Source organism: Barbus barbus (assembly GCF_936440315.1).
Source record: "Barbus barbus genome assembly, chromosome: 25".
Lineage (NCBI taxonomy): Eukaryota > Metazoa > Chordata > Actinopteri > Cypriniformes > Cyprinidae > Barbus > Barbus barbus.
This window is the reverse complement of record NC_136753.1, coordinates 20,087,928-20,113,143: the sequence shown is the minus strand read 5'-3', so window position 1 is coordinate 20,113,143 and position 25,216 is coordinate 20,087,928. Positions and strand designations below refer to the sequence as shown.

The 25,216-nt window shown below is 37.2% G+C and overlaps 3 protein-coding genes across 7 annotated transcripts; 2 read left to right on the top strand and 1 right to left on the bottom strand.

Annotated features, from left to right (window-relative positions):
* Positions 1–114: 114 nt before the first annotated feature.
* LOC306845263 (PI-PLC X domain-containing protein 1-like) lies at positions 115–10,357 on the top strand. Of its 2 annotated transcripts, XM_079377959.1 has the most exons (7): positions 126–199; positions 382–534; positions 7,851–7,987; positions 8,173–8,301; positions 8,404–8,559; positions 9,411–9,594; positions 9,688–10,357. In XM_079377959.1, the coding sequence occupies exons 2-7, from the start codon at positions 435–437 to the stop codon at positions 9,918–9,920; spliced, it is 939 nt and encodes a 312-aa protein (XP_079234085.1). In that variant the 5' UTR covers positions 126–199; positions 382–434; the 3' UTR covers positions 9,921–10,357. The 2 variants fall into 2 exon arrangements, with proteins under 2 accessions (XP_079234086.1, XP_079234085.1); XM_079377960.1 differs by lacking the exon at positions 8,404–8,559 and having other exon boundaries at positions 115–534.
* Positions 10,259–13,742, bottom strand: gtpbp6 (GTP binding protein 6 (putative)). Of its 4 annotated transcripts, XM_079377956.1 has the most exons (12): positions 13,588–13,725; positions 13,374–13,418; positions 13,033–13,227; positions 12,821–12,958; positions 12,670–12,740; positions 12,289–12,419; positions 11,670–11,740; positions 11,412–11,570; positions 11,123–11,331; positions 10,893–11,041; positions 10,615–10,767; positions 10,259–10,532 (listed from the first exon to the last, which is right to left on the bottom strand). In XM_079377956.1, the coding sequence occupies exons 2-12, from the start codon at positions 13,414–13,416 to the stop codon at positions 10,406–10,408; spliced, it is 1,446 nt and encodes a 481-aa protein (XP_079234082.1). In that variant the 5' UTR covers positions 13,417–13,418; positions 13,588–13,725; the 3' UTR covers positions 10,259–10,405. The 4 variants fall into 4 exon arrangements, with proteins under 4 accessions (XP_079234082.1, XP_079234084.1, XP_079234083.1 ...); XM_079377958.1 differs by lacking the exon at positions 13,374–13,418 and having other exon boundaries at positions 13,588–13,742; XM_079377957.1 differs by having other exon boundaries at positions 13,374–13,626.
* A 26-nt stretch (positions 13,743–13,768) lies between these two features.
* nit2 (nitrilase family, member 2) lies at positions 13,769–17,223 on the top strand. The gene is made up of 10 exons (XM_079377954.1): positions 13,769–14,044; positions 14,477–14,595; positions 14,728–14,848; positions 14,931–15,019; positions 15,552–15,645; positions 16,081–16,155; positions 16,241–16,319; positions 16,404–16,502; positions 16,585–16,640; positions 16,728–17,223. The coding sequence occupies exons 1-10, from the start codon at positions 14,017–14,019 to the stop codon at positions 16,820–16,822; spliced, it is 855 nt and encodes a 284-aa protein (XP_079234080.1). The 5' UTR covers positions 13,769–14,016; the 3' UTR covers positions 16,823–17,223.
* Positions 17,224–25,216: the final 7,993 nt, after the last annotated feature.

The following is a 25,216-nucleotide window of genomic DNA, read 5'->3' as shown; positions in this document are numbered from 1 at the left end:
AACTTGCCAGTAATCATGCAAGGACATGAAGATGTACTGCAGAACAGGAATGACCTGTGATCAAGTTAGATCTGTTTTGGGGGTTTAACTCAGGGACAAAAAGAATGGAAGGCTGTTCTACAATCAGCTGTAAAGCGTGACAGACTGAAGCAGCAGGGAACAAGGAAATGCCGAGCTGACACGTCAACAGACATTCATCGTAAAACTTCTAAAAACCCTTTTAATTTCGTTTTAAACGTGAAGTTCACTAACCGCTGAGGTTGTGAGGTCGCCTTTACAAAGAGTTGGGCTTTGAGCCGTATTATCGATGATGTGTTATCTGTTGTTTCGCTCAAACGCGGACTGTTTCAGCTGATCAATTCATTTTGTTTTCAAACGCAGCCATTTGGATTCATTTGTAAAGAGCTACTGCTTTTATATGATCCAGTGAACTGATGGATCCCATTCTAAAGGATGACATTAAACACGAGGACTGGATGTCATGTTTGCCAGAAAAACTGTGGGATGTTCCTTTAACACATCTCTCAATACCAGGTGAGCCCCTATGGAAGCTTTCCACCACGAAATAAAAGTAATTGCGATTTAAAACAACAACAACAACAAAAGAATTTTCGTTTTTGACTTTTGTACTTAGAATTCTAAATTTACATCTTACAATTTTGAATTCTGAGTTTGCGTCTCGCAACTCTGTCCCCCCCTCACCGTGGAAATGTTGTGTGTTTACATGTCCAACAATACAACTTTTTACCTCGCTTTAAATGTGACTTTTTCCGCTCGTATGAATTAATTAATTTACTGAATTAATCTAAATAAATGGCGGAAATGAGCCTCCCCTGTGAAACACAAGCATGAAAAAATACTATAGTAATTTATAGTAAATATTATAGTGTTTTCGAACCATACTATAGTAAAGTACTTAAATTAATTTGTTGTGGTAATTCTCTAGTTGCTGTGGTAATATAACAACTATAGTAATATATACAAATTAAATTACTTTACCCAATACTGTACTAAGTTTTCTACAATTATAGGGCATATTATAGGCTACTACAATACACTAGTTTAGTGTTGTAAAAAAACTAAAAAAACAACAACAACTAAAGTATACAACAGTATTTATTACAGTTTATCAGTTCACTCTAGTAAATGCTACAATATGCATTCATTACCAAAGTGTTGTAAATACTATAATATATACAATATAATACACATTACTATAGTAAGGTTCAACAACACTATAGTATTTAGTATAAATTATTATAGTATTTTTTTAATGTGGGCTTCAATTACAGGTGTTTTTTTATATTGTGACCCTGGACCACAAAACCAGTCATAAGGTTTTTTTTTTTACACACAGACACACACACGCACATATAAGATTTGATTGAGATACAACTATTTGAAAATCTGGAATCTGAGGGTGAAATAAATAAAGAAAAAAAATTAAGAAATAAAATAAAATCACCTCTAAAGTTGTTCAAATAAAGTTCTTAGCAATGCATATTACTAATCAAAAATTAAGTTTTGATATTTTCGGTTGGAAATTTACAAAATACCTTCATGGAACATGATCTTTACTTAATATCCTAATGATTTTTGGCATAAAATAAAAATGGATAATTTTGACCCATACAATGTATTGTTAGCTATTTCTACAAATATCGCTAGTTAGGTATGTAACTGTGGTTCTGTGAATTCCGGATGACCTCCAGAGGCCGTGCTTAAGCATTAGTGGATTATCGCTGCGCCAGCTAGACAGGTCGAGATAATATACCAAAATGGTCACATGGTGACTAGGCGGAGCCTCTAAGACATGAGCCGTTGCGGCTCAGTATTCAGCCTCGACACGCCTTTCTCGTGTATTCGCATGCATTCCGAATGACAAATAACTCTGGCGGTCATCCGGAATTCACAGAACCACAGTTACATATGTAACTAGCGTTCTGTTTCATTCCTCCTGACTGTTACAAATTGCCGCAACATATACCTTCAATGTAGAGGCTGCTTTACCAGACTCCAAAAGCTGTTGTAAAAAGCTTAACACTTTCGGTATGTCACAGCACACAGGGTCCAATCCCTGACTCTTACACCATGAAGAGAAAAAACTCCAACGCGCTGCATAGAGCTGACTTGTGGACACTGCTCTAGCACTAGCTATGGTATGAACAACTGCAGGCTCACAATCAATCAAAAGAGGGTTGAACCCAGCAGCCAAACCCAAAGTTGCAGACGAGCTGGGTCTGGGTGCCAGACAGCACCGTCCATCTGTGACAACAGATCCTTCCGAGGCGGAAGTTGCCACGGCCTGCCCTCCAAAAGACTCAAAAGCATGGGAAACCAAGGCCTGGCTGGCCACCGAGGTGCGACAAGTAATACTCTGTTACTGCACTGTGCTATCCTGTGCAAAGTTTCCCACAACAGCGGAAGAGGAGGGAACGCATAAAGAAGGCAGTCTGGCCATTCGTGCGACAGAGCGTCCTGCCCCCAACAGACTGGATGTCTTGGTTCTCGCAAACCACAAGCGACAGTGAGTGGTTGCCTCTGTCGCAAAGAGGTCTATTTCTGCTCTCCCGAATTGTTGCCATCTCCTCTGCACCACATCCGGGTGAAGCCTCCATTCCCCCGTATGCAGAAGATTCCTGGACAGAGCGTCCGCTACTTGGTTGCTTGATCCCGAGAGGTGAACTGCCCTTAGTGATGCTAGATGAGGAAGAGACCACGTGAGGATCTTGCAAGTAAGATGCAGAGACCCGAGTGACCTTGTGCCACCTTGATGATTCAGATGAAACGCCGTCGAGGTGTTGTTTGATCGGATGAGCACATGGCGACCAGCCAGAACCGGTAGAAAACACTGCAGGGCAAGGAAGACTGCACGTAGTTCCCTGGATCGAACTGTAGACCATTGGCCACAGACACCCCTGTGATTCCACGTCGCTCCCCAGCCGAGGAGAGAAGCATCGGTCGTGACCACTTCTCGGCAAAAGGGGATGACCCCTAGCGGTACTCCTGGCATCAAAAACTCCCGGTGAATCCACCATCTCAATGCCTGAATACAGCGATGTGAGACAAATATCAAGCGATGACGATGTCTGGCAGGGTTCAACCGCAAACCATTGTTCCACCACTGAAGCAGCCTGAGGTGGAGCAAGCCCAGTGGTATCACAGAAGTGGCCGCCGTCAACATCCCCAGAAGTTGTAGCAACACTCTCTATTGCAAACTCACTCCCAGCCGGAAATGAGCAATGACCTGAAGAATGTTGTCCGCTGGGGCTTGTGATAGGGTGGCAGACATTGCACGAGAGTCCAGAAGCATTCCAATGTAAGTGCAGGGCTCGACAGTGCGAGCATTTCACTCGCATTTGCGACTAAAAATAGATGTGTGCGAACTGGAAAATGTATTTAGGAGCACAAGTGCGAATACAAAACAAAATACAAAACAGCCTAACTTATACAGTAGCCTATAACAAACGTATTAATTTATTCTGTTTATTTATGGAAAAATTGCGATGCAGCCTCATATGATTACTTTAGAACTTTAAAAAGGCAACGGTTTAATTTAAATGAGCACAGATGAGAAGAAAAGCGGAGCGAGTTAAAGTGAAGACGCGCTGAATGACGCACATTCGCCACTAGAGGGCGCTGCCGCTGCCGTTACCCCGGTAACCCAGTAAACAAATCAGCTGCGCTACTTTCCTAAAACTGTGTAAATAATGTTTCACACTCAGTCATTTAGATATTTATATTCGCTTTAGTCTTCACAATAGCATCAAATAATTCTTACTTAAAGACTTAATGAGCTATTTATTTTCAAACATTTTTTCTAACCTAAAACATGGCCCATCCACTGATCTATAATAGAGAACAGTGGGCCTATCTATATATCAACGACTGATTCGTTATTATTGTTCAGTAACACAAGTTCCATTAGTTAACATAAAAAAAACAATGACTGCATTTATTAATAATGCTATCTTAATTTCAACTTTTAATAATACATTATAAAATCAAAAGTTGTCTTAATATAATTCAATGGAGCTAACATTAACTAACATAGTTGTATTTTTTATTAATCAACATTAACAAAGAATATTAACTACTGCAACAATTAGTTATTGCACATTTTTAGTTAATGTTAACCTGCTTTAACTAATGTTAACAAATGGGACCTTACTTGTATTGTTCTTTCGTTCATTTGAACAATCTTTTGCACTCTAATCTTGAAACACTTGTTTACTTTATATTTTTATGTTTTTTTTATAAAAGTCTTTTAGTAAATCTTTAAAGTTATTTAACATGTTAGGAGGACAACACTTTTTTTCACTTAGAAATTATATATTGTGATTTAAAAACAAAAACATATACCGTGACAAAAGCTTCAATGATTATTGTGAAAATTTTATACCGACACAGTTTAATAGGATTATAACTAATTACATAATTAGCCTATTAAATGGTGTCTGAAGTAAAATTATTTAAAAACCTTGTGTACTTTCTGTATTCTGATAAATTAAACAATTGTGCTTGTAAATGTCTCTTTGTATCCCCTTATTAAGCTAAAACACCTAATTTGAAAAATTTGCATTGCGCCCCTAAATTTTTTTAATGCGCTCCTAAATGTTTTGACTTAGGAGCACATGTGCTCCTTGGGGAAAAGGTAAGCGTCAAGCCCTGAAGTGATTGTTTGTATTGGAACCAGGCAACTCTTTGCCTTGTTTACAGACCCAGCTTCTGCACGTGCTCCAAGAGCAGACTGGTGTCGTGGGCAGCTTGCTGTCTTGGAATCCCTCTGGACCATAAAGGATATAAAGCTGCCGTCATGCACCTTGTGAATACACGAGGGGCCAGAGACAAGCCGAAAGGGAGGACTTTGAACTGGTAAGCTTGGTTCTTGAAACTGAAACGAAGAAACTTTTGATGATGGGGAAGAATCGGAATGTGAAAATAAGCATCTTTCAAATCGATGCTCGTAAACTGGTCTCCCTTCATGACAGCACGAAGAACGTCAGCTGCACATAACATCCGAAAAGGGAGAGTTTTCAGAAAAATGTTCAAGTGCCTCAAGTCTAGAATTGGACGAAAACCGCCGTCCTTTTTGGGAACCAGGAAGTAAGTTGAATAAAACCCGTCCCTTTGAACAAGGGGGTGAACTGTTTCTATTGCTCCCTTCTCCAACAGAGAAAAAATTTCCTGAGAGAGAGCTATTGAACGAACTGCATGCCCTATTACTGTGGGAATAATCCTTGAGAACTTTGGTGGCCGGCATTGAAACTGCAGGGTATAACCCTTACTCAAAGTAGTCCAAACCCAAGGATCCACTGTTGTCTGCCTCCAGTACTGTACTGCAGGTGTACACTTGAAAAACGATCGACTACCGGCCCAACCAGATCATGCCTTGTGTGTAGCCTTTAACAGCAATGGGGGAACGCTGACGTGGGCCCCCTGGCACTTGCCGCTGATGTGGTCGAAAACCTTGTGTGTCCTTTCTGGAGCACGGCCCGCACCAATAGTGTCTGCATCCGCTATTGACGCCAGTGTACGAGCAGTCCTTGATTGCCTTTTGGGTACCCCGGCTCCCGTCAAAGCATTAGAAAATTCCGCCTTGAAATCCTTACATGGTGGCATAAAAAAGGAAGATCCAGCTGATGCCTGCCTAAAGAAAACATTAGACTGAGCCGGTTGTGTAGGCGAGCTGTCCAATCCTAAACGAGCAACGGCCATCCGAAGCACAGACAAGGTGTAGTCCGCTGAAGATGGGTTTAAGCCCGAATGGACTGAATCCTCACTAGAGCCCCCAGCTTTTGACAAACAAGTCTGGGTCTCTTGAGGGAAAGATTGTACACAGACGTTCGCACTTGTAGAAAGCACATCAAATTCGGTATGACGCGAAGAAGAAGAGGAGCTATGGGGCTCTTCCTCCATTCCCCTGCTTGATCTCTCCTCATCCTCCTGTGAAACAGTTGCAGGTGAGATAGGAACCACCAGTTGAAGTGTCTGAAGGAGGCGTTTCAACGCTGACATCTCCGATGAAAGAACGGCCACAGTTTTAGAAAGTTTCTTCCATATAATCTTTACGTGAAGATGCTTTCTTCTTTGAATGGGGAGCCCCAGTGGCCGCAGATGCACCACGTTTCCGAGTACGAGTGGTAGATTGTAAGTCTGCATCTCCAAGCCCTACTGCAGATTTTGGATCCAATTCTGTGAGATGAAGTAGTCTCTCAGACATGGGTAAAAGACTATAATGCAAGCACGGATCCGTAAGGGCTTCCTTTAAATGCTGAATCCCCAAACAGGACGGGCACATGTCATGGCCGTCGTCAGGAAGGAGAGTGCTAGGGCACAGTTTACATGTCAAGGGAAACCCAGTAGCAATAGAACTCTACGCCATGGTCACTTCAAAAATAAACGGGGATTGTCAGCATACACGCAGAAAAACACTAGCCACCAGACAGCACCAAGAGGCACAAGTGTTTGCAAAACCTCCAAAAAATTATCCAATCAACGTGGAGCCTTCAGCTTATCGGCGTGAAAAGGGAACGATAGCAACCGGATAGCACCGAGAAGCAGAGTGTTCCACAAAATCCTATACACGTGATACCATAAACGGAGGACCGTAAACGTATCAGCGAATAAAAAAGAAAAGCTCTGAGTGTTCAGTAACAATTGCAGAGGAGAACCGTCAACACATTAATGTAGCAGCACTAGCATTCGAATATATATGATACATTGTTAGCTCAGTAAAAAACACTAGCCACTGGATAGAACCGAGAAGCATAAGTGCTGCCGAATATAACAGGCCAAAAAAACAGCTCACCAATGTTGAAGAAATCCAATCCAAGATCCTTAGAAGTGAGCTGTCACAACTTGAGAGGACGATAATTCGCTGCTCCAGTAAGCTGCACTTGACAGCGCGAGATCACTGAAGAGCGACCTATCGAAGTCATGCGAGAAAGCGAAAGAGCCCGAATACTGAGCTGCAACGGCTCATGTCTTCGAGGCTCCGCCTATGTCACCATGTGACCATTTTGGTATATTATCTCGACCTGTCTAGCTGGCGCAGCGATAATCCACTAGTGCTTAAGCAACGCCTCTGGCGGTCAGGAGGAATGAAACAGAAACACGTGCTACTTATGACCAGTGTTGGGGGTAACGCATTGCAAGTAATGTGAGTTACGTAATAATATTACTTTTTTCAAGTAACTAGTAAAGTAACGCATTACTTTTTAATTTACAAGAATTTTCAAAAAAGTAACGCCAGTTACTCTTTTCCCATTTATTGACTGACAGTGCACTGTGAGAACATGCTGTTACTGTAGTTCTAGACTAAATGTGAATGTGCATTAATTCATCCCACTCACAAAAAACAGATTTAGTATTCATCAAAATGAATTAAAACAGTGAAATGCAAACTCAGAATATGACGCAATAATTAAATGTTAAATAACACAAATGTATCTAATCCCATTTTATTAACCAATGTCTTTGCTGCTGACCTTTGATGATCCAGTTCAACCATACTAATAAGTAAAAATGACTTTAGATAAACTAACAAGTGTGCTTCATTGTTTTTTATATTGCTGAAGAGTGTTGAACCTTCTTCTCCTGCGTTCTACTTTACAGACGTGAATTTACTTTTCCTACAGCCTGAGGTTTTTTCATTAAACTTTTTGGTGTGAAAGGGAAATGAAAACCAATAAATGGAATGAAAACCAATAAATGTATTTATTAAATGTAAATATTTATGTAATTTTATAATATTTTACGATTTAATATATTATTGCATAGAACATGTGTTTTGTATTTGAAACATCCTCATCAATGCAGACAATTAATAAACCCTCATTTGTTTTCAGGTAGCCATGATGCAATGAGCTACTGTCTGGATATCACTTCTCCACTGCTCCGATCTGAGTCAGACACATTTAGGTTACTGGATGGAGTTTTCTGCTGTTTCACCCGGCCAGCTATTCGCAGATGGGCTACTACTCAGGCAGGCATATAGTTCACTTAATGGTTATTTTGACTGCTTACAATGCTTAATATTTCATAGAGAAAGAACAAAATGTCTCTCCCATAGCGCTCATAAAGTCAGTTTATGTCTTGTAAAAATTCATGCATTTTTACATTAAAAATGTATTTGTATCATATCAAAGCCCCTTACTGTGTCGCAAACAGGTACAACACATTGTGGAGCAACTTACAGCAGGCATTCGATACTTTGATCTTCGAATTGCCCACAAACAGTATGATGCTTCCAACGAGCTTTACTTCACTCATGTCATTTACACACATGCAATGGTCATTGTAAGTATGTAGATGAGTGTTGAGATGGATTATCTATTAAAGTTTGTCATTTATTCTTTTTTTTGTGCAGTTTCTGCTTTCCAAACATGTTATATTTTGTAGGAAACTTTACAGACTGTTTCTTCATGGCTTGAATCTCATCCCAAAGAAATCATCATCCTAGCTTGTAGTCATTTTGAAGGGCTGGATTATAAAATGCATGAGGAATTAATCTATTCTCTGAAGAAAATCTTTGGCTCTAAACTGTGCCCTCGCAACGTAAGAAACCGTTTGGCATTTTTAAACATAAATTAAGTAATTTTTTCCTTAATTGCCTTATGATAGCAAGTTAATACACCACCAGTCAAAAGTTACCTATTTACTTATTTATGCTTTTGAAAGTCACCAAGGCAAGGCTGCATTTATTTGATAAAAATACAGCAACTGCAAAACAAAGAACTGTTTTCTATTTTAATATATTTTAAAATATAATTTATTCCTGCATTGGCAAAGCTACATTTTCAGCAGCCATTACTATTAGTTTTCAGTGTCACATGATCCTTCAGAAATCATTCTAATATGCCAATGTGGTGCTTTCTTGTTTTTATCAATGTTGAAAACAATTGTGCTGCTTTATATTTCTGTGAAAACCTTGATACAAGTTTAAAAAGGAAAACTTTTATGTAGCATGGACACATTAAATTGATCAAAAGCTACAGTAAAGACATTTGTTACAAAAGATTTCCATTTCAAATAAATGCGGAATCCTGGAAAAATGTATCTATCCTTTTCTACAAAAATATTAAGAAGCAAAATCTATTTTCAACACTGACAGTAATAAGAATGACTATTAATAACTAAAACCAAATAAGCATATTAGAAGCATCATGTGACACTGGAGTAATGGCTGCTGAAAATTCAGCTTTACCTTTAAGATATTTTAAATTGTAATAATATTTCACAATATTACTGTTTTTACAGTGTTTGAGTTCAACTGAATCCAGCCATGATGAGCATAAGAAACATTTAATTATTCCAGTCTTTTGACTGGCAGCATTTCTGAAAACATTATGAAGTTTAAACTAACATTTTAAACTACAACAGTCTTTAAAGCTGTTACTGTTTTAAAGGAGGCCCTATTGACCTTGCGGAGTCTGTGGTCATCAGGCTATCAAGTTGTGCTGTCATATGACGACGAGTCAGCATCATGCCATAAGGAGTTATGGCCTGTTATCCCATACCTTTGGGCCAATAAGCCTAATGCAGAAGAGCTGATCTACTATCTTGAATGCCAGAAACAGCTTGGTCGACCTGGTAAGAAAAGCTTTTGTTTGGCTATACTTGAAAAGAAAAAAAAAATGTTTGCTCATTCCTCTGGTCTCTTATCAGCATATTTCTGTTTCACAGAGGGTTTTTTTGTAGCAGGCCTGAATTTAACGGCAGATCGATGCTTCATCGCCTCACATCCTCGGGTGTCTCTCCGAACTCTGACCATGGATAACTGGAACCCCGTGAAGAAATGGCTAGAAGATCAGAAACCAGGAGCTGAACCCACATGTCTAAACATTATAGCAGGCGACTTCATTGGTCCTGTACCATTTTGTTCGCTTGTTATCGCTCTCAACAAAAAACTGCTTTAAGGAGCTGTTGAAGTAAAATGGGTTCATATGTGAAGTCTTTCTTTGTTACATGTGAAGGCACTGTTTAAGGAATCATTTGGGTCACAAACCCAAGGTTTACAAACTTATCATGTTTTCTAGTGATTTTAAAGTGTATTCAGACTAATGCCTAAATGAGATAATGTGCAATATTCAATCCTCAGTATGTTTACATGTGCCTTTTACTGTATAATTCTACTTGAGGAATTAAGCAGTCTTTTAAAAATTCAGATCAAGCTTTGAGAATTAAAACTGAATTTTTTGACAGACATGTATTTTCTACCAATATTGTTTATATATTAACACAAATCGACTTTGTTTCTCATTGACTGATTTTATTGTATTAAAATATTGGTTTTGAGATATTTGAAATACACTGTTTATAAAGCAAATAAATATTAAAACATCATTACTACTGCACTGAGTGTGGGAATTATTCTGGATGATGTCTCTCTGGCCGTCTGTTACTAGGTGACCTGAAACAGTTTCCTGTAGCGGCCATATGCAGCTTGGCTAATGATGACCTTGACATTGGCGGTGCAGTCGTCTCCCACATCATCAACTGCCTCAACCGTCGCCTCCTTATACAGCCAACTGTAAAGGGAAAAGGCCACCAAATTAAAAAGTCTGTGGATAAGATTATATAACCCCTTGTTAATTTTTACATAAAACTTACGCTAACTGAGGGCTGTTGAGCTGCACTTTAAGGGTCATTATTTGTTTGCCGGTATACTTAACAACAGCTTCTTCAATCTTTTCTTTAAATACCTCGAGTCCATGCTGTTTCAGAGCTGATATGGGAATAACCTCTGGATCACTGACCTCATATCTATGGAACATATATAAAACATTGATTTTCTAAAATAAAAATGTGATTGGTGTTTGGCATGTTACGTTTGAAAGTATTCTTTTCTAAATTAAATTGATACATAAATCAGTAAAAAGATGTCTCACCCTTCAATGAGGTCAATCTTATTGTGCACCTCTATTATGGAGTTCAATAGTTTTTCGGGAATCTGTAGATTCTTTAGTACATTCAGTACATTGACCTTCTGATTCACTGTTTCTGGATGACTGATGTCTCTCACATGAATTATGAGGTCCTGCAAAAGGAGAGGGTGTTAAAACATTTCTATAACTACTAAAAATGAAAAGCTTTTTAGTGCTGTGTCTTGGGTACACACAGAATGTGTTACATCCTCCAGGGTGGCAGAGAAAGAGTCAATAAGCTGGTGAGGGAGCTGGGACAAGAAGCCAATGGTGTCGACATAAAGTACAGTCATATGATTTGGCAGCTGTCCTGCATGTACTGTAACATCCAGGGTGGCAAAGAGCTGATCTTTAGGCTGGAGACCAGCATCTCCAGTCAGTGCTTTAATCAGGGTTGTTTTACCTTCAGAAACAAAGTCTGTTAATCTGTTTCTTACAATTTCATATAATAGTTTAACAGGTTCATATTTATCCAAACCTCACCACAGTTAGTGTAGCCCATGACAGAGACAATGGGAAAGTCTCTGTGTTTGCGCTGGGAGCGCAGCAGGTGCCTCTTCCTCCGAACTCGCTCCAGGGCTGATCGGATCTTTAGCTCTCGCTCCTTCAACAATCGCTGCTGCATTTCAAACAGGGTTTCACCTGTAAATATATTTTAGCTCCAGTTAAACATAAACCATGGGCTTAACTATGACCCTAGATTATATGTTTCAAGTGTGACAAGGCCATTTTATTCCTTACCTGAGCCCATAATGTACCTTGAGCCGCCACCTTGCTGGTCTAAGTTAGCGACTTCATTTCTCAGGCGAGATCTTATGTGTTCAAAGAACAAAAATATGTTGGTAAATCTGTGTTAACACTATATGGTGTTTCTTTATTATTTAGATATAAAAGCAATTATATCACATTAATTTCAGTAACACTGAACAAAACTCACCAGGGCCATCAACTTTCATTGTGTTGGAAAGTACACTACCATTCAAAAGTTTCATTTTATTTTTTTAAGAAGTTTCATTCGGTTGGATGAAAGGATGCTTTAAATTGATCAAAAGTGGCAATACTGTAATTTAGAATGTTGCCGACTGGAGTAATGGCTGCTGAAAAATCAGCTTTATTCCATCACATGAATTACATTTTAAAATGTATTAAAATATAAAAGTTATTTGAAATTGTAGATTTTAAAATATTTATTTACTATATTTATGACCAAATAAATGCTGCCATGGAGAGCATTAGAATCTTCTTTAAAAATAGTACCAACTTCAAACTTTTGAACTGGAGTGTTCGCTACGAAAGGATTGTTGATTTCATCAGGAAATTATATATATTATGAAAATTGTAAATAACTTACATAATTTACCTGAGCAAGGGAATCTCTGCCAAAGAGATTTGCAGTTTGGCCTCTTTTGTTCTAGCATTACAGCGGAAAATATGCAGAACAAGTGAGTATCTATCAAGAACCTTTACTCCCCAGGCTTCCTGTAATTCTTTCTGAAACACAAGTATAACATTGCATGTTTCTTAGATAAAATGACTAACACTTTAATTACGACTATATTCAAAGCAGAACTTCTTATGATTATACTATAGCCACAGTGAATCTAGTACTATTTTTAGAAATGATATAGATTCTTCGTGAATCATAATAGTCAAAATAGATTTTCATGGTCTTTTGTGCACACGTTTTAAAACCCTTTGAAGTGAATTGATGTAATCACAGTATAATGCTCTGAATACGCACTTCTGAGGAAGGTGAAAGACGTTCCACGTTCACAAACACAGCTGTGACCCCAGGAGTAGCTCTGATCTTTTCTTAGAAATATTACAGAACAGAAAAACATGTCAATTTGTGACTAAAATGCCTATTTATTTAAAACCAGTAAGCTAAATACCTGTAAGTGCCTGGAAGTTTCCCTTGCCAAAAATTCTTTTCTTCTCTGGTGTCTTGGTGGAGACGATGATCTTATCAACAACACTCCAGTTGTACAACGTGTTCACCAGACCCACAGCTTCTTCCATCTGAAGTGCCGCTGTTAAAGGAACAACTTTGTATTATGTAATATGTCACATTTATCAGATGATTAAAATCAGTGTATACTTTTACCTGTGGTCAGATATTGCTTTCTGCTGCCCCATTTCACATCAGGATGCACAATGAAGACCCTGTGTTCTTCTTCACTGATACCTGTGGGGATCTGCTGCTGGAACAGCTCCTCTATTTCTGCCTCATCGATTTCATCCTCCTCTTCTTCAAGACTGTTGTTATCCATGTTGTTATTTTTGCTCTTGAACATGCAAGCTGTCAAAGACAAAGCCCTTGCTGGCAGAACTGGAAGTGCAACCTCAGCTCTTAAATTTGGTCTTGGACATGGTAACATGGTAACAACTAATTTTGAGGTACATTGACAAAATCTGATTGGTTTACATGTAGCAAAAGTCATGTACTTTCTACCAAGGACATGTTCTGCACATACTTTTCTCCATGCATATCTGCACAAAAACACATGGTTGGACAGGACACTGATGCTGTTGAGATTCATTTGCTCAGGTTTTGGTTATTAACCAGCGTCCAGAATTCAACGTTTTCGTTAGTAGAAACGTTTAGCGCACCCAACAGAGAAATCAACAAGAAAAACATTTATTTTACTGCACAACTAACTTGGTATATCAGCATGATACGTCTTCCTCTCTTGTGTTTAACATGGGTGTTTGTTCAACTGCGCCACCGGTAGGATAGGTGCGGTAGAGAGAATGAGGAGTTATAAACAAATATGGCGGATAAACAAAGCAGTTTCCCAGAACTCAACGCGGCGTTACGTCACATTCTCATTCTCTTGTTTGTAGTTGTTTTTGTATTTTTGTAAATACACGTTTATTTTAACTCCATGTATTTTATTATATTAGAAGCAAACTGAGAATAAATTTTAGTATGCATGCTTTGTAAAATGGTTTAACATTATCTGTTCCACAGAGAGAGAGACAGAAAAAAGACCTCCAACCGAGGACTTTTATTTTGAATGTATTTTACTCAGCTGAGATCGTCCTACATTACTATTACTGTACTGGGTGTATATCAAGCAGTATATCAATGTCTGGGATCGTTAAGGCAATGTCGAGTGAGTATATACATTTTTTTATATTCAGAGGGGTACAGTGTTCAGATTATGATTATTGATATAGTTTAGTTGGTGATTATATAGACGTAGCATATTAACATGCTTGATTTCACTTTGCATTGAGCAGTTCACACTGTCAAGTTGTGGATTAATTGAACCTAAAAACAGATATCATTTTGTAAATATTTTGACTGCAGATGTGGTTCATACAGATCATGTTTTGACTGTGCATTTAACTTAAATCACACAAAAGTACAATGGAACAAAAACATGTTTTTGTTTTGACTGGACCTCCTTTGACAAAAGTACAAAAGTGCAGAGAGTCCCAAAACAAAATCAAGCAAAGGAGGCTGCTGGTTAAAAGTTGAAAGTGTTGTGAATCATTGATCCTGCAGCAGCTAATGAACAAACAATTGATCTTCTGTCCCCTAGAGTTTCGTCTGGCTGTGGTTCAGTTACATGTGTCAAAGAACAAGGCAGACAACTTGGGAAGAGCACAAAAACTTGTGAAGGAGGCTGCAGGACAAGGTGCAAAAGTTGTAGTGTTACCTGTGAGTATTAAATTCTCTATCTTAAGTTATATGATACTCACCAGTGTTGCATAATGTGTGTGTTTGGTTACTATGTTTTTAATATTGGTTTGTATAAAAATATGCAATTTAATGATCCATGTTTGTTTGCAGGAGTGCTTCAACTCCCCTTATGGAACCGGGTTCTTTGCTGAGTATGCGGAGAAGATCCCAGGAGAGTCCACACAGGTGTTGTCGGAGGCAGCCAAGGAGTGTGGGGTCTATTTAGTGGGCGGTGAGACCCTCAAAACCAGCATGTTAGTGTGTTTGATGCCATTCATTTCCATGGCCCTCACATGACTGTGTCTTTGTTGTAGGTTCCATTCCTGAGGAGGATGGAGGAAAGCTCTATAACAGCTGCTCAGTTTTTGGACCTGATGGAAAGCTGCTTGTCAAACACAGGAAAGTAAGTAACCGTAAAAGCATTTTTTGTTACAGAAGATTTCTACTTCAAATAAGTGCTGTTCTTTTGGTCTTTCAGTTTATCAGGGAATATTGAAAACATTTTTTTACCACAGTTTCAAAAAATATTAAGAAGCAGAACTGATATCAACAATGATGATTATATGAAATGTTTCTTGAGCTCCACATCAGCATATTAGAATGATTTCTGAAGATTCATGTGACACTAAAGACAGGAGTAATGACTGCTGGAAATTCAGCTTTACCAATACAGGAATAACATTTACATAATATTTAGTATTTAATATTTCATCATATTAGCGTTTTTACTGTATTTTGTATCAAATAAATGCAGTCTTGGTCAGCTTAAGAGACTTCTTTAAAAACATTTTACAAATCTTACCAACTCCTATACACTTTTGAACTGTTATTTCAGAATGTATTAACAAGCATTTGAGTAAACAGTTTGGCTTATGTTAAAACAAATGACTCAAACTTTTATGCATTTATGCTCTTTTATCTTCATTTCCAATCAGATTCATCTTTTTGATATTGATGTACCAGGGAAAATACGGTTTCAGGAGTCTGAAACACTAAGTCCGGGAAACAGTTTATCCATGTTTGAAACCCGTGAGTGTAGTATTACAGAAATCTTGTCCATGTTGTCAAGGAATATACAGTATATTATTGCTTATTGGCCCAAATTAGTTAAAAAAAAAAATCAGAATCAATGTTCAAATCAATTTTTTATGCATGCACATTTCTCTTTACTTTTACATTATGTAACAATCTGATCTAATCTAACTAATGATTTAATAACACTTGTAATCTTTAGCAAAGTGAAACTGAATATCAGTTGCTTTAATTTTTTTGTTTTATTTTTCATTTATCTAGGAAAAATGTAGCTTATATAATTTTAATATTTAATATTACCAACCATGACAGGAGTTTAATGATTGCCATATCAAAATTGGCCAGAATAAAAATATTGGTGCATAACCAATGGTACCTTTATTTTTGCTCTCTCCATATGTGAAATCATACAGTTTATGTATGTCTTTGCAGCATTTTGTAAAGTAGGTGTGGGAATATGTTATGACATCAGGTTTGCAGAGCTTGCACAGATCTATGCTAAGAAAGGTAAGAATTACAATGTAAAATTTTGTTAAAATGCAATGATGTAGGCATACTTGAAATTATTTCCTCATGTATCCATCCTACGTAGGTTGCCAGCTTTTGGTATATCCTGGTGCCTTCAATATGACCACAGGTCCAGCTCACTGGGAGCTGCTGCAGAGGGGGAGGTCAGTATCCCAGACCACCTAGAGTCACTGTACTATTCACTTCCCCTAGCCTGCTGTAAGACAGTTTGTGTGTCCTTTTCACAGGGCAGTAGATAATCAGGTATACGTGGCCACTGCTTCACCAGCAAGAGATGAGAGCGCCAGCTATGTGGCCTGGGGTCACAGCTCTGTGGTTAACCCTTGGTCAGTGCTTTGTCTCATTAATGACCGGTTATGCATACATTTGCATGGGTTTCTATGATAACTGTGCCCTCTTTCCATGCAGGGGGGAGGTGATTGCCAAAGCTGGATCAGAGGAATCTGTTGTATATGCTGACATAGGTATATTTCAGTGTTTTACATTTAATTAAATTAGCTATAAAGCCAGGTGAGCATAACGCAAACATACTCTTCCTCTTCTGCTTGTAGACCTGCAGTATTTGGCTGATGTGCGCCAGCAGATCCCAATCACGAGACAGCGTCGGAATGATCTATATAGTGTTAACAGTGTTCAGGAGGGCTGAACGCTCATTCACAGGAAGTACTGCAGTGGACATTAAGTCTTGATTTAAGACAGACTAATTCAGCACTTTGTGTTAGACACAGGTCTTCATCGATGTAATGTGGGGCACAACAAAGATGTTTTAATTATTGTGAACAACAGGTGCCTCACAATTTGCATTCTTTTGATGATTCTCTTACAATGGAAATTATATTTGGAATAGATAAAAGAAGTGGTGAGACCAGTGGACAGTTATGCCTGGGCAGGTAAAGTGCTGCATCAGTGTGACAAAAATATTAAGCATGATGTTAAGATGTTAATATTATCAAGTGATTTCCTAATCAAAATAATTGTATTTTCATTGCCACTGTATTAATTCCAAAAGAGATTAAAATATTATCTGGAAAATGTTTACTTCATACGAAGTTACCTCTAGTCTTTTTTTCCTACCAATTATTCCAGAATACCAGAGCTTATATATATTAATAATTATGGACAATTAGGAATAATTAGGAAGTAATGTGGGTTACCACAGAGCAAAGACATTTTAATTATTGAGTAACAAGTGCCTCATTGTGCTTACAATTGTATGTACAATACAGTTTTGAATTCTGTCTCCCTTAGGTCTTTTATTTAAAATGACTTTATACAATAGTGCAACTATTACACAGCGAATAAAAGCAGAGGAAAATTAGGTGTTAAAAATGTCTTTTTGCCACATTCAGTGTGGCTTCATATACCGGTATTTAAATTTATTTAGTCTCAACAGCACCCCTTAAAGCATAGCAGAGAGAATGACATGACAGTGGAATATATGACTAATACAGTAACTTCTCTGCATTTGTGCTCCAGCCTGTCTAACTACTTCAGGTTGAACAGGTAAAGTTATGAAAGTTGTTTCAGCTCATTCTCAACAACACAGCATGTTGTGGAAATTTATGATGGTCGAAAATGTAAATGTTTAAAATGGAACAGCAAGAGTATGTGTCTAAATACTTAACAAGAAAGAGTGCTCGAGCTGTTTATCTCTGTATTTTGAATATAGATACATTCATATTCTTTGACCTGCTTTATTCTATTTACAGTTGCAGGTCTTTTGTTTAGCCGATTGTATGGAAAAAGGAGGATATTTAATGAAAGAAAAGCATAAACCAGTGGCCTCTAAAGAAGTCTGTACCATCTCAAGCTGATTCATCCTCTGAAATGAAACTGTGAATCACTTCCAGTCAATCAGAGTTAATATGAATTACATAAGTTAGTCGTATCAACCCAGAATGCCTTTCCAAACCATGTTACACATCAGTCTCAGGAAGGGAAGCCCATTGCTCCAAATCAAACACGATCATGTCAGTGTCCTCGCAACACGAATCATCTGCAACACAAAGGACTGATTGTCATATAACAAATTCATACAGTTAGATAGGAAATAAACAGGACTTTGGTATATCCCATTTCTTCTGGAATCTCAGAGAGGTAGCCACCAGCAAGAAAACAACCACACACAGAGCAGTGCTGAAGACCCACATGTACTCTGACAGCCGTCTCTCCGAAGTAATTGACAAAACACCAACTGACCACATGCAAAAATCACAGTCTTCATATTTTTAATCATTGTATGGCTTTATTAGCTGCACATTTCCAGCTAAATGAAGTTTTGACTATTGTGTTCTTCATGTCACAGGACATCTACTTGTTTTAAATTTTATCTGATGTATGCAAAAATAAAACCCACCAGCATTACTGCAACTGACAAGATACTTACAGTTTGTTACTGTTAAAGTTTCATTCAGCAGCTTGTTTTCTATGACAGGATACGGCAGTGTCTGCAGAGATGTTGATAGATAGGACACTTGTGATGTTGTAGAGTTCAGACTGAGGTAAAGTATTCATATATGTTGTGACTGATGTTTCTGGAGGACGCTGTGTGTGGTTGACAAGCCAGTAGATGGATGGAGCAGGAATTCCACTTAGAGATTTGCAAAATAATCTGGTTTCTTCACCATCCACTCCATCTGCTCTCAGTAGAGTAGGATGGCTGAAATGGCCAGCAAATAAATAGAATGAATGCTTAAAACCAAAAAAGCATCAGAAAAAAAAAAAAAAAAAGTCAAAGTAGTATATTTGCATTAAATATTTTATCCTTACCTGCTGGTGAGACAGACGGTGCAAACCAGAGGGCTTCTATTATGACCAAGAAGCTTGGTAATAATAATAATTATACGCCTATAATTCATTGTATAAATTAATAGTCCTGTTTTTAAAAAAACTTTTTAAAAACATTTTCAATTACAAGTAAGCTTTTATTATCCTCACAGCGTATCGCTGTATGCGTTAATTGCGGGGCAATAATTTCATGTAATTTAATAATAAAAGTAATCTAATAATAATAATAATAGGCCTAATAAAAAGAAGAATGTAACAGGCCTACATTCATTGGAAATGCTAAATACTCTTAATGTTGCAAATTTTTGATGCTTTTGACAATATCTCTGGCTGTCATCTACACATGATATAGTTTTAGTTTTATAGTAATAGTTTTATGAATTGTCGGCACTATTTATTGTAAATGGTTAGAATTTACCATGTTTTCCTAACAGTTGGCGTTGAGTGACTGACACTTGATGGTCAGAAAAAAATACTAGATATGTGTGAAAAACAAAACAAAAAGTGTAAAAAAAAAAAAATAAAACAATGAAAAAAAGACAAAAATCCCAACTTTCTATCTTTTCTATATTCATTCATAAATTATATTACTTTGTAAGTGTCATATTTGGCTGTTGGCATTAGAAGTTACTGTATATGACTAATAACAGTGACATACCAGAAGTTTAATACCACAGGAAAAAAAAGTTAAATCCTATATGCCTTTTTCGAAGCTGCTGTATATAAAAAAACTGATAGCTAAAGTTAGGCGTTCATTACTTTCTCTCAGTTAAATTAGTTTTTTAGCACCCCCTCTGAATTGTTAAGCCCCCCTTTAGCACCCCCAACAAAAAAATCCTGGAACTGCCACTGCTGGCGATGTTAAGAAAGTGTATGGAAAAGCATTTGCCAAACAAATAAATAATAATAATAAAAAAAATTATCTCTTTCTCTTGCTCTAGTATTACAAAAGCCGCCAGAGGCTGTGCCACTAATTTAAACGACTCAAGTTTACAATTTTTTCAAAGTACATGAGAGTTATTTATAAATTACATGCTTAAAATAATAATTCTTAAAATATTTGATGAAAAATTTAGGTTTCTGTGGATTGTTTTTAATAATAAACTACTTGATGCTTAGATTATAGATTATGTACTAATATACAGGATGGCCGAAATGTAAAAAAAAAAAAGAAGAAAATACCAATTTATTTATGCAACACACAAACTGCTCAGATTGTTCTTTTTAAAAATACTATCATCTAGTGGACATTTCCAGGAAATGAGTATATCATGTGATAAGGCAGAATTAAGTAGTGAAGACAGAGATAAACTATTGATATTGCAATCCAAATGAGATGATAAAAGACTTGAAGTTGCATTTCTGAGATTGTGTCATGAATCTGGTCTATGAACTTCCGTTAACTCACCACCAGAGTCACTCGCTCACCTCATGGACTCTTGCACCACACTAACTGTTGCACGCCACCTCAGACTACAATTCCCATCATCCATTGCACGACACACACAGCTGATTGCACTGATCACACACTCTACATAAACCATGGACTTCCTCTTCCTCTCTGCCGAGTATTGTATTGCGTTTATCACTCCCCTAGTGTTAGCTGCCTTACCGAGCCATTCTGTGTTTTTCTGTTTAGTTCCAGTATTGTTCTGCATTTTAACTCTCCTAGTTTTAGCTGCGACACGGAACCCACTTTGTTGTCGTAGTCTTGCCTTGTGTGTTTTTCTAGTGTTTTGATTCTTGCCTGTGTTTCCTGGATTTACCCTTTGCCTTGCCGTTTGGACTCTGTTTGCACTTCTCTTGGACTACTGCTCGTATACCTGTATTATCTCTCTGCCTTGCCCTGTTGGATATTGTTTGCCGATCGTCGACTCTCGCTAGCCTTAGGACTGCTCTGTGTCTTGCCCGTGCCATACCTGTTTGCCGTTGTTTGACCCTGCCTGTTTATTGACTGTTTATTAATAAAAGCTTGCTCTTGGATCCACACGTCTCATGTCTTGTTCGCCCCGTTACAGATTGCAAGCAAAGTGGATAGAGGAAGGAGTAAAGAATAGGCTACTTCATATTTCATCAATTTAGAGCGGAGAAGACAGAAAAAATAAGGCTAAAAAAATAAGGCAAATTTACTGATAAATGGAGTAGAGTGCAAGGATATTAGAACCACTGAAAAGGACGTTTTCACATTTTATAATAATCTCTACACATCTATGTATGCCCACTCTGATTCTTCCAAATTTTTGGATAGAATTAAGGACTTCATTAATTTGATTCATTTACAGAATTTTGTGAGTCCAATTTAAGGATAGAAAAATTGAATGGTGTGAGCTTGAGACTCTCTTAATGAATTCCATGGGCCATTTTATAGATCCTTTTGGAAAGATATTAGACATTTGTTGTTCAAAGCAATTCAAGAATGCATAGAGAGGGAGGGGTTAATAACAAGCATAAGACAAGGCCTAATAAAATTTATCGCTAAGTATGGCAAAGGTTATTAGATAATTTAAGGCCCATTACACTTCTCACCACTGAAGATTACTAGAAATGTAATTCAAGTCTGTTAAAAAAAATAAGAGTCACACTTTAGTTTGAGGACCAGTGAGGACCCAGTTATTAACTATTAACTACAATCTTTGCCTCAAACTTCTATCAAACTTCTTTGCTGTTTATTAATAGTAAGGAGTTGTTAAATTTAGGTATGGGTAGGATTAAGGGATCTAAAATATGGGCATGCATAATAAGGCATTAATATGTAGGCCTACTTCAGAAGAACAGCCAATATGCTAGTAACATGCATGCTAAGGAACTACTGTAGTTTATGAGAATTGGTCCCAAAACTTAAGTTACCAAAGTAATATTTTACAAAGATAAAATAAATATTATCTGAAACTGAAGTTTTTGTAATATATGGGAATTTGTAAAATTAGAGAAGGTTCCATAAAGTTTACTAATGAGTTTGCCATGAAAAAAGAAGAGAAGAAAGTAATCTGTTCCAGGAATCAATATTGTGCAAAGGCAGAACAAAACTGTAGACTATTGATATTGCAATCTAAATTACATTATATGTACTGTTAAGAGTCCAAGGTGCATTTGTGAGATCACAGGCTTTGCTGCTATCAGTGTGCTGATAGATATTTAATTCTGGACTAACCAATGGGGTGATCAAATTTTATTTAGTCATGGGACCGATAAGTCTGCTGGTGTTGCAATTTGTTTTTCCAGGTCTTACAATTACATTCAGGGCAGTTGGTCAAAGTCATTGGTCAATGGTGGTTTTAATAGTTGTTTTTTTATGTATGATTATTAAACCAGTGCCCAAAATAAACAAACGCTTGAAGATATCACAATCTCATTATCAGAGCTCAGAAAATCTGGCGGAAATTAATTGGAAGCAACTGGAATATGACACCTGGGGCACGTTCAGCCTCACACCGGTGTCCAACGTTTTGAACGACATGTTTCCTGTAAACGGTGTGCAACGGGGTTTGAGATAGCTATGTTTTCTCTTGTTTGGTGGGTGTGTCAAAAATGTCAGGTGTTCAACGCACCACCGTTTCCGTTTAATAAACATTTTGCAACGTTTTTTCGGGGCTGAACGCAGCCCTGATGAATGGGAAGATGTCACGGATCTGTCTGTTCTCCACCAGTCACGATGCACTCACGCACCTGGTCATCTGTTCACCCATCAACACGGCTACAAATACACACACCTCACAGCACTCCAGTGTCCAGTCTCGTTACTACCTTACTACGTTAATCGTTCATACGAAGAGGACTAGCATTGGAATCTAATCTCTATGCCTCATACTTACCGTCTTGTTTACTTACCTGCTGTGTTTCATCCCAAGTGTGTCTTCCGGCGATCCCTAGTCTGTCAGCTCCCGAGTTCCGTCCTCGTCCACAGTATTGGTGAGGTGTGTGATCAGCTTCTGTTCCGTGTCTCCTGTCGAGAAAGGATATCCAAGTTAACATTCCTCCTGACCTCCGAAGAATCCAAGAATCTCCACTTACCTGTTCAACTCCATATGCTCAAAGTCTGTCAATACCTGTTTACAATACGTCATGCAGTCTGAGTCCCTCATCTGCAACAGAAGACAGATGGCCCAGTAAATTTGACAGCTACTACTTTAACCACACAATTAAGGAATTTATTGCTAGAAATTAACTGGCAGATATATGGAGAAGGGTACATCTTGGAGTAAACTTAATATCATCCGTTCTTCATATTACTAAATTAGCTGGATTTTAATGTTGATGAGCTGACATGATCCAGGAATGTTAAGTTCTTTGAAAACATTTAATGTAAACAGGATTAGATTTGAACATTTTAAGTGAAGGTGATACTGAAAGTCTGTCCCACACTCTTAAAAATAAACGTGCTTCACAATGCCAGAGAAGAACCTTTTTGTCTAAATGGTTCCACAAAGGACCTTTAATATCTGAAGAACCTTTCTGCTTCACAAAAGGTTCTTTGTGGTGAAAGGTTCTTCAGATTATAAAAGGTAAGAAAGAGATGGTTCTTTGTAGAACCAAAAATGGTTCTTCTATGGCATTGCTGCAAGCACCTTTATTTGTAAGAGTGCAGTATCTGCAATTTGTTTAATAAAAGCACCATATTGAACAGGAAAAAATAAATAAATAAATACATTTGAAAATGAATTTAAAAATAGCTAATTAAAATGATGTGTGGTGTATCCAAAAATCCAAATTTGTTTGCTTGCTTATATGCTTTTTATCTTCTTTTATAATAATTTAAATCTAACCTTTGCTCAACTGTACATCTGTGCTCAAATTCTTTAATGACCCTTCATTTATCTATACTTGTTCCTTAGATTTTATTAGAAATTATGTTTAAGATATGATTATATACTTTGTGTTTTTCTTGTTTGTGTGCCCTAAATGTTGATATATCTTAGTGCCACATCTGTGATGTTAGATGTCCCTTATCCTGGTGTGTGATTCCTTTGAAGAATCTTGTGAGTCTAAATTAAGGACAGAAGGATTGGATGATGTGAGCTTGAATAAATCCCATGGTACTGATGGGCTGACACCAAATTTTATAGATTTTTCTGGAAAGATATTAGACATTTGTTATTCAAAACAATTAAATAATGGAGTTAATAACAACCATGCAGCAAGGCGTAATAGTATTTAACCCTAAGCATAGCGATAATAAAAGATTGACACTGGCTATAAATTATTATCTGGAATTATTGCATCTAGAACGAAAAAGACCTGTCCTAGATAATAAATGAAACTCAATCTAGCTTCCTTGGTGAAAGATCTATTCATAACAGCATAAGATTTGTACTAGATTTGAGAGAAAATCAGTGAGAAAATGGCTTCATTGTATTTCTAAAGGGCTACAAAGATTTTGATTCATTAGAACATCCTTTAGAAATCATTTTGGTTTTGGACAGAAATTCACAAATCCAATTAGAAACTTTATAATGATATTATCAGTTGAATATCTATGGCTTGCTCAAGATTTATAATGGTCGATGACAGGGTTTCTGCAGGATTTTTAAGATCAAATTTAAGACTTTTTAAGACCTTTTTAAAGACCTGCACAAATAAAATTAATACCATATAAGCGGGGTAGGACAATGTCTATAGTAGCATATTAAACTGTAAAACGACTGCCAAAAGCATTCAGATACAAGCTTTCACAAAAACAAAAAGTTTTATAAAAATGATAAACTTTACATTTCATCCTTTAAACCATTTTTAAGAAAATGGATAAGTCAAAAGTATTAATTTTGATTTTAACAATTACTGTCAATAAATTATTATGTCAGTTAAATAACATGAACCAGAGGTGTGCAAAATTGACAAAAAAATGATATCTTGATATTTTCTGGGATTTTATCGATAATAATTAGACGATATTTTGCTGAGTGTGTTATTGTGCTGGTATCTTAAAGATTACCATGGACAGCTGACTCCTGAATTTTGTTTTGATATTCTTCATATTCTGTGTGGTCAGTTCACAGCAGTGATAGAAATGAATCTTTTCCAATAAGTTTTATGGGCATTTTTACCTTTAAGCCATTTTTTTTTCTAAAAGTGTGCATCATCTTTTGAGTCAAATTCTTGCAGTTGGGCTATTACCAAGGAGATGAAATCAGTCTCAACAAAATGTATCTTTGGAATGCATATGAAGTGGCATTTAGATGTATTTACACACTGTTTAATGCAGCTCAGAGGGACATAGAATGCTAACCTGCAGTTACAAATGCATAAATAATGATAT

Coding starts and splice junctions, on each gene's coding strand:
- nit2 (XM_079377954.1), top strand. CDS start 14,017: ATGTCTGGGATCGTTAAGGCAATGTCGA. Junction 16,503..16,584: donor AGCTCTGTGGTTAACCCTTG/GTCAGTGCTTTG, acceptor CTTTCCATGCAG/GGGGGAGGTGATTGCCAAAG. Junction 16,641..16,727: donor TGTTGTATATGCTGACATAG/GTATATTTCAGT, acceptor TTCTGCTTGTAG/ACCTGCAGTATTTGGCTGAT.
- LOC306845263 (XM_079377959.1), top strand. CDS start 435: ATGGATCCCATTCTAAAGGATGACATTAAACACGAGGACTGGATGTCA. Junction 8,302..8,403: donor ACACACATGCAATGGTCATT/GTAAGTATGTAG, acceptor TATATTTTGTAG/GAAACTTTACAGACTGTTTC. Junction 9,595..9,687: donor GAAACAGCTTGGTCGACCTG/GTAAGAAAAGCT, acceptor TCTGTTTCACAG/AGGGTTTTTTTGTAGCAGGC.
- gtpbp6 (XM_079377955.1), bottom strand. CDS start 13,468: ATGAATCTCAACAGCATCAGTGTCCTGTCCAACCATGTGTTTTTGTGC. Junction 11,571..11,669: donor AAGGTACATTATGGGCTCAG/GTAAGGAATAAA, acceptor ATATATTTACAG/GTGAAACCCTGTTTGAAATG. Junction 11,332..11,411: donor CATGGGCTACACTAACTGTG/GTGAGGTTTGGA, acceptor TTGTTTCTGAAG/GTAAAACAACCCTGATTAAA.